Consider the following 7,896-nt stretch of genomic DNA (forward strand, 5'->3'; position numbering starts at 1 on the left):
TAACGACGATCCATGAAGACTGTGCCACATGTATCAACTAGACTATGACATGATACATCAACAATGTCTATGCCAAGCATATTATGTTTACTTTACATCAGCAAAGCATTAGGAGGTTGAATCCGATCCCAAACAATTTTTCCAACCTTTTCACGACGTCACTGTCGAAGTCTATCTTCTAGAAACTTGTTCGAGAAATTAGTATGCTTAACTATCTCATATGCAATGTTTGTAGTTATCATTTGGAAGTTATGTCAAACTCATCGGACTATCCAAAAGTATACTCACTTGATCATAATGTACTCTTTTCCCTACGATTAGAAGTATTTGTCCCATTGGATTTTTGCTTCCTAAGCTTTATGGAGGACCCATCCTAAGTTGGTTATACCCTTGTGAGCTTTTCTACTTGCATGCAAAAGACGTAGTTTTGATTCAATTCAAACTTCTCACATGTCCTATTAGTCTATGAATTTCATCTCATCTTGGGTTTTACCATAGTGAGGTTTCGTGAGTTTTACCTTTTTATGTTATTATTCCATTGATTTAGGACTCACATTCGCTCATTGTGCTGCTAAAGACTTGATGCACCATTGAGTTGAGTATTTACACACTTAAAGGGAAGGTAGTTTAGGAATGTAATTGTATACATCCTAGTATGGGAATCTACCTGTTTTTAGATAATTTGCTAATTGTATTGTAATACCTAAAAGGTAAGGAATTTACCTTCCTTACTACTATAAATAAAGGCATCATGGGGGTAAGAAATCACATCTCAGAATTCACTCAATTCTCTTTTTCTCTATGCATACCACACCTCACCAGTCCTCTATTTCTCCAATTAAATAGGCCTAAAACATTTTAACATACATTTGTGTCAATTAAAACTTTTAGAAATAAAATAAGAGCAAAATTTGTAAATTAAAAATATGATTGACTTTTTGAAAAAGACATTGACAAAACCTGTTTTCTTACAAATAGCCTATCACAAAAAGCCAGGAAACTACTTTATTTCATTTCGTGAGAGACCTTCAATCCTGCTCAAAATCTGCATTTTCCCCCCTTTTTGTCTGAAGGCTTCAATCCTGCTTAAAATCTGCTTTAGTTGCCAATTTCCCCTTTCTTCTTTTGGTCTCCTATTTTCCCCTTTTCTGCTACTTTTTTCCCTTGCTCTTCATCTCGATTTTTCCTTCTCATCTTATCTTACTGGCATCCATTTTCCTCCTGCATCTAAACTTCAATCTTTAGCCATATTTTCTATGGAGATGGTGCGTATAGTTCCAATGCTTTACCTAGCTCGGGTGTTCCTGAAGCCACCACCTTCTCTCTATTGTTTGCTATTCCTAGCAGTGATGCTCATGGTTTTGCATGGACTTTTTTTGCTTGATAGCCAACTTGTTTATTTCAGTTGTTGGTTTTCTTTACTTTGTGACTGTGCTCGGAAAGCAGACTGGGGTTGGATGATGAGATTGCTGAGGCGATATTATGTGGTGAGCATGGATTTGTGCATGTCAAGATGCATTGTTTTGGCTAAGGCGGTAGTAGTTGATTTCTTGATTTTCTATTTTTGGGCCTTAATTGTTTAGTTTGGCCCTTGTTGGTTTGGCCCCTTTTTTTGGGTTGTTTATGCTTTTCTATTTCTGGTCATTTCATTTGTAGATCTGTTTCTTTGTAGTTAATAATTTTCCTTGACCAAAAAAAAAAAAAAAAGTTAGGAAACTAGCTAAAAAAAACAGCCATACAATTCATAACACCTACAACCCAATTATCGTATTAATCTAAATTAAATTAAATGAAGTTAAACTCACTAGAGAACTATGAAATTTTAACGTGGAATAATTTAGTATAGTAGACTTCTTCAATTACAAGTAGAAAGTCTTAGGTTCGACTTGCATATATACCGAATTCGATACTTAATTGTTAAGTTGGCCAAACATGTAGCTTAACCTGAATCTCTTATAAAATGGGATATTATTGTATAAAAAAAGTGTAATGCTTGAAATGTACTATTCCATGTTGTTCAAATATTACACTTCATCTCCTTGTGCTCTTTCTAAATGCTTGGTCCTTACTTGGATTTGTTGAAGTATCTCCAAGAACACCAACTATACTTTTGTTTCTTTAGGCCATCTTTAACCGGGCCAGCTAAAGAGCTATAAGTTAAAACATGGCCCTTCTTGATAGAAAACCTATATCATTTCTACACTATTTCTACACCATTTCTCACATTCTTTTCACCATTCTATACTATCTTGCCTCATTTTTTTTTTAATTCTTCACATTCTATTCACCTCAAACACTTTTGGGAAATTTTATTTAAACCCATGTAACCTCTTTTTACACCCAACTTAAATTTTAAATGTTAATTGTCACACCCCGACCGAGATCAGGGCATGCTGGCTGTCACGTGGAAGTGACGTAAACATGTGCACAGTGCAGAAGCTAGAAAAATAATAATAAAAGTACAAATAAAAACAAACTTAGCTATACACAAGGTAAATAACATACATGTGCAAGCGTAAGTGTGAGAAACAAAGTTCAGAGCACGGAAGACCTAATGCAATCCGGGCCAAACAACACTAAATAAACACACCCAAAGGTGGTCCTACACTGGTGATAATTTGTCAGGTAAGTCGGAAAATCCTCTGCGGAGCCACCAAAAGCGCTAGCCAAACTAGAACCTGGAGGGACGCAAAACAAAAAGCGTGAGTGGGCAAAAACAAAGCTTTTCAAAAACCATTTCATAAACAAAGTTCTAACCCTTCGCCGTAAAACCTGTATACATCCCAGAAAAATAGAATATATATATATATATATATATATAATAACCATGCTCGGAAATATGCCATGCCAAATGCCTCGAATTAAAATGCAAGTACTCAGGTAATGCCAATCCATGCCATATAATCTGTCAACCGGAGTTACCTAACGTGACCTGTACGGCTGAAACTAGAGCTCAAATCTCCAACTCACTAACTACACCTGCACATGAGTCGGAACCACCTAAAGTGGTATGTACGACAGGACTGGGTGTATAATAAGTATGCTCAAGTGCTACGATCACGTGAAGACTGGACGAATAATCGCGGGTCACCTACAAGTCGAAACCACCTAAAGTGGTCTGTACGACATGACTGTGCACCTAACTTGGATCCAAGATGAGCGTGTGGTGCGGGAGGTGAACATCACGTGAAGGACTATGCCCAACTCTAGGTGGGAGCACTAACACCGAGGGTGCAGGTTATGAGCTTTCTATGCATCTCAAATCACTACTGAATATAAACAAAAATCATAACTCACCTGACACTTACCTGTGCGTCCGCAGCACCAACACACACACACACACACACACACACACACACACACACACACATATATATATATATGCAACTAATAATGCATAATTAAATGGGTAAACATAATGCATGGCATAAAAACGTATAGACGTTTCATTTCACTTTCTGGGAAAAACATAAGTATATAGGTATATAAGGAAAATCAAAAGCCCACTCACTGGTATGTAGAAGGGTCGTAAACCCCTTGCCTCGAGTGACCGTGCTCGTCCTCGGGATAGGTCCCACCTATATGCGAAACAACTATAAATACGTAAATTTTAAAGCACATAACCAACAATATGAAATAACTTCTCATACAATGCTCAAATGGGGTGTATGAATATACCAACGTGATCTATTCAACCTCATGAACATCCCCATATTTTTAAAATAATTTTCCGACGCTGCACGCGCCCCCACGCGCCGGCACGTGCCTGGCACACTGACGGCGTCAGTTAACGCTGTTAAGGATATTCCGTTAACTCCGACGGATTCCGTTAACGCCATTAGGAATATTCCGTCCAAATTGACGGATTATTCCGTCGTTTTCTCCAGCCAAACTCCGGCGCCGTCGCCAGCGCCGGAAAACCGGGAAAATTTCAAAGCTTGATATCTTCTTCATTTTTCAACCAAATTTCACAAAATTGGTACCAAAATGAAGCTTACAACAAGAGGAACAAATCCATACTACTTTCAAGCACTAAAACCCACGGAATCTAGCCAGAAAAACACCACCAACTCCAGCCAAACCTGCAACTCACGATCCCGACGTCCAAAACCTTCAACGAACCATCTTGAGCCTCCTAAGGACCTCACCAAGCTTCTTACAAGCTTGAAATTCCCAAAAACACAAGAATTAACGTGTGCATGAACAATGACCAAATCGGGGGATCCCGAGTTCGACGTGAAAACGAAGGTATCCTTACCTGAAATGGGTATGGTTGAACTCCTAAGGACCTCATGAGCACAAATATGTAATTTGTTTCCACGATCCGTGAAGTTTCCAAGGGTTATGGTGTTGTCTGTACAAGAAGATAGGAATAGGAGAGAGAGAGGGTCTCGGGACAGGGCAGAGAGAGAGGAAATGAGTGTGGGTGTGTGTGTGGTCCAAAATCAACTAACCAAAGCCCAAAAATGACCACACAACGAAACAAACATACTAGGGGCAAAACTGTCATTTCACCCCTACGGTATGAAAAGTCCGGGACAGGCTGTCACATAATTGTCTATTTTACCCTATTGTATAATTAATATTAAGTGCAAAATGAAATTAATAATAAAACTCAAATTTCTCAATAAACCCAGACACTATAATTAAACCGTAGCATCACCCTTTGTTTATCCTATGTTCATTCCGGCTAAAACCCTAATAGTTCTGGTAGAGAAAACAAACTTCTCTATTGATAGATAGTGATTTTGAAGTTTTGAATTCTCCATTAAGGTATGACTCGATTTATGAATATTTTGTTTGTTTGCTTCTTCTTTGGATTAAATTTTATACTTATTATATTATATTGTATTTGTTTTTTTTCTACCGTTTGTCTGTGCCCCAATACACCATTGCAAGGACTTTTGATTTGTAGTGCAAAGACATATAACTTGATTTTTGGTGTAAATAAAGATTGCCCAACCTCTTAAACCTTAACCACTATAACTAGCAAGTGGCATGTCTCCATCCAAATCCAAAGCATCAAGGTCAAATGTTTCTGGCAAAGTGATGGATTGAACTGGAGTTTGCATTGCATTCTCTAGCAAATTCAAATCTATGGAAGGGTCTCTTGGATCCTAAGTCTGTGGATGGGTTTGGTAGCAGAAAGAAAAAAAAACATCCATGGAAATGCTAGTCATATGCAATTATATAGGGGCAAAGGACGCCTCTTTAAAGAAAAAAAAAATCAATTAAAGATGTTATTTTATAAAAGGAATGGGTGTAAAGATAACTTTACATTTTGAATTGGGTTTGTGAGGGTAGTTTAGGTCATAAATTTGAGTTTAAAGAGATACTAATTCTTTAATAAAAAACAATATGCGTGAAAAGAGTAAGTTAGGTGTAGAAAGAAGTTAGATGGGTTCAAATAAAATTTCCCAACACTTTTTTAATATCTGGAGGCTTATTGATTTTGCGACAAATGACACTTAGAATATGTTTGGAAAGAACAAACTTAAAATAATAAATTATTGAAGGGGCTAAAAAATAGCCCTATTCGGTCATATTTATATACCATTTCTAACTGAATAGGGCTATTTTTTAGCCCTCTCAATAATTTGTTATTTTAAGTTTGTTCTTTAATTTTATTAGTAAATTGAATTAAACTACCATATTAAAACAAAGTTTCCAAACATATACTAAGTGTCATTTGTCGCAAAATCAATAAGCCTCCGGATATTAAAAAAGTGTGTTGAGATGAATAGAATGTGAAGAATTGAAAAAAATGAGGTAAGATAGTATAGAATGCTGAAAATAATGTGAGAAATAGTGTAGAAATGACTAAAGATGGACTAAGGATACCTATCACTGCACTACAGAATAATAGTCCACGATCCGGGAAGAGATCCTCTCCGAATCCCTTCTACCTAATCTCACTCATCAAACAATCCGGACCCTTGAAAGTTGATTCAATGGCTACAAACAGAGATCCACTCTAAAAGTTATAATAACTTTAGTTATTAAATCAAATTTCAAAAATTCGGATTGTTTGAAGAAGAAAATTGGGTGGAAGGAATTTGGAGAGAATCCCTTTCCCCACGGTCCAACAATAAAAGCCAGAAAGAAGTCGATTTCTTGAAGCAACCGTGATCTCATCATGTCAGGCAAAGATTGCCAAACCGACGCGTCTCAATGATCTCATCTTTAGCTCACAAGTTATTCTCAAAGAAAAAGCAAAAGCAAAAGCCGTAGTATAAGCAAAGCACCCCAAAATTCAGGGGCACACTTCTCCTTTTTCTGTACTTGATTATTGACTAAAAGCACCAGAATTAGAAGCTTCATATTGTTTTCTTCAATTGGCTGCCTACTGAGGGAGAGAGTAAAAGAAAGATGGGCGTTCTGGCTGCTGCTTCTGTGCTTCCTTCAGATTTCAAGCCTTCACTCTCTCTCTCTCGTCACAATACAAGAACACCGAAGAAAAGAAACAGGGCCATATTTCCTGTAAGTTTCCTTTTACTTTTAATCATTTTATGCGCAGAACTTTTTTATTCAAGCTATATTCGAATCGAATCTCCCATATGTTGGCGAGGGATTCTAACTTGGGTGCTTTTGGATTTTCAGTTTTTTGTTGCTGAGTATTGAAATAGAATTCTAGGTTTGATTTTGATATGATTTGATTAGGTTAATGCAAGGCTATTTGGGCCAGCAATATTTGAAGCATCAAAGCTGAAGGTTTTGTTTTTAGGAGTGGATGAAAAGAAGCACCCAGGAAAGCTTCCGAGAACTTACACACTCACTCATAGTGATGTCACCTCAAAACTCACTCTGGCAATTTCACAAACAATCGACAACTCTCAGGTTTTAAGAATTTTGAATTGAAGTCTAAATTTTTCGATTAATTATTGTAACAAAGAATTTAATGGAAACTGGGAAATTTGATGGTGCAGTTGCAAGGGTGGTACAACAAGCTGCAAAGAGATGAAGTTGTGGCTCAGTGGAAGAAAGTCAAGAACAAGATGTCTCTCCATGTTCACTGTCACATAAGTGGAGGCCATTTTCTCTTGGATTTGTTTGCAAGGCTCAGATACTTCATCTTCTGCAAAGAATTACCTGTGGTAAATCGGCAATTAATTAATAAATTTTTATCCAACTAATAATTTTCCGTTGTGCATTTGATACATGGATTTATTATCAGAGATCACATCCGTAACAGTTGTGGCTACGAGTGATAGTTGACTTCTCTGATTGACTTATTTGTCTTGATGATATTCACTAAAACCAATATTCCCTTCCCTTGGTAGGTTTTGAAGGCCTTTGTTCATGGGGACCGCAACTTGTTCAACGGCTACCCAGAACTGCAGGAGGCTTCGGTATGGGTCTACTTCCACTCGAGCGTTCCAGAATTCAACAAGGTGGAGTGCTGGGGCACACTCATAGACGCCGCCGCCGCCACCGCACCTTCTAGCGAATCATCAGGCGGGGCCCACCACCAGGAAAACAAGGGCAAGGGGGAGGAGGCCACTTCTCCAAGCAACTGGGTCTTACCACAGCCGTGCCAAGAGGACTGCGACTGTTGCTTCCCACCAACGACTTGGATTGCATGGCCCCAACAGCTTCCCCAGGCAAATCAAACTAGGGTTGGGACCCACCAGAGGTTTCAGGGCTAACCCAAGATACAAACTAAACATTTTTTTCTTTTGTTTGTTTAATTAATGTAAGTAGATATATACCTATTAGTTGGTGCTTATCTGTTGGGTCACAGACCAATCGTTCGACAACTGTCAATTCACGCTGCATCTTATCATCAAATACATTTCCAAGTTTGGTATATACATTATATATGGTATTTAATCCCATTACAAGTTTGGTAAATAAAAGGAAAAATAATTCACTTTAGAACCAAAAAAAAACATCAAC

The 7,896-nt window shown here is 37.7% G+C and overlaps 1 protein-coding gene across 1 annotated transcript; it reads left to right on the forward strand.

The window, feature by feature from the left end:
* The first annotated feature begins 6,120 nt into the window (after positions 1–6,120).
* On the forward strand, positions 6,121–7,835 carry LOC103952867 (protein STAY-GREEN homolog, chloroplastic-like). Its single transcript, XM_048589785.1, has 4 exons — positions 6,121–6,480; positions 6,661–6,837; positions 6,927–7,094; positions 7,281–7,835. The coding sequence occupies exons 1-4, from the start codon at positions 6,370–6,372 to the stop codon at positions 7,644–7,646; spliced, it is 822 nt and encodes a 273-aa protein (XP_048445742.1). The 5' UTR covers positions 6,121–6,369; the 3' UTR covers positions 7,647–7,835.
* Positions 7,836–7,896: the final 61 nt, after the last annotated feature.

This window comes from the organism of the source record quoted next, unplaced genomic scaffold (genome assembly GCF_019419815.1).
Source record: "Pyrus x bretschneideri cultivar Hongxiangsu unplaced genomic scaffold, Pyrus_bretschneideri_v1 Contig3, whole genome shotgun sequence".
Taxonomy (NCBI): domain Eukaryota; kingdom Viridiplantae; phylum Streptophyta; class Magnoliopsida; order Rosales; family Rosaceae; genus Pyrus; species Pyrus x bretschneideri.

Bases quoted from the DNA above. Each gene is read 5' to 3' on its own strand.
- LOC103952867 (XM_048589785.1), top strand. From the start codon at position 6,370: ATGGGCGTTCTGGCTGCTGCTTCTGTGCTTCCTTCAGATTTCAAGCCT. The intron at 6,838-6,926 runs GTTTTAAGAATT...TTGATGGTGCAG, and splicing joins AAACAATCGACAACTCTCAG to TTGCAAGGGTGGTACAACAA. The intron at 7,095-7,280 runs GTAAATCGGCAA...TTCCCTTGGTAG, and splicing joins TCTGCAAAGAATTACCTGTG to GTTTTGAAGGCCTTTGTTCA.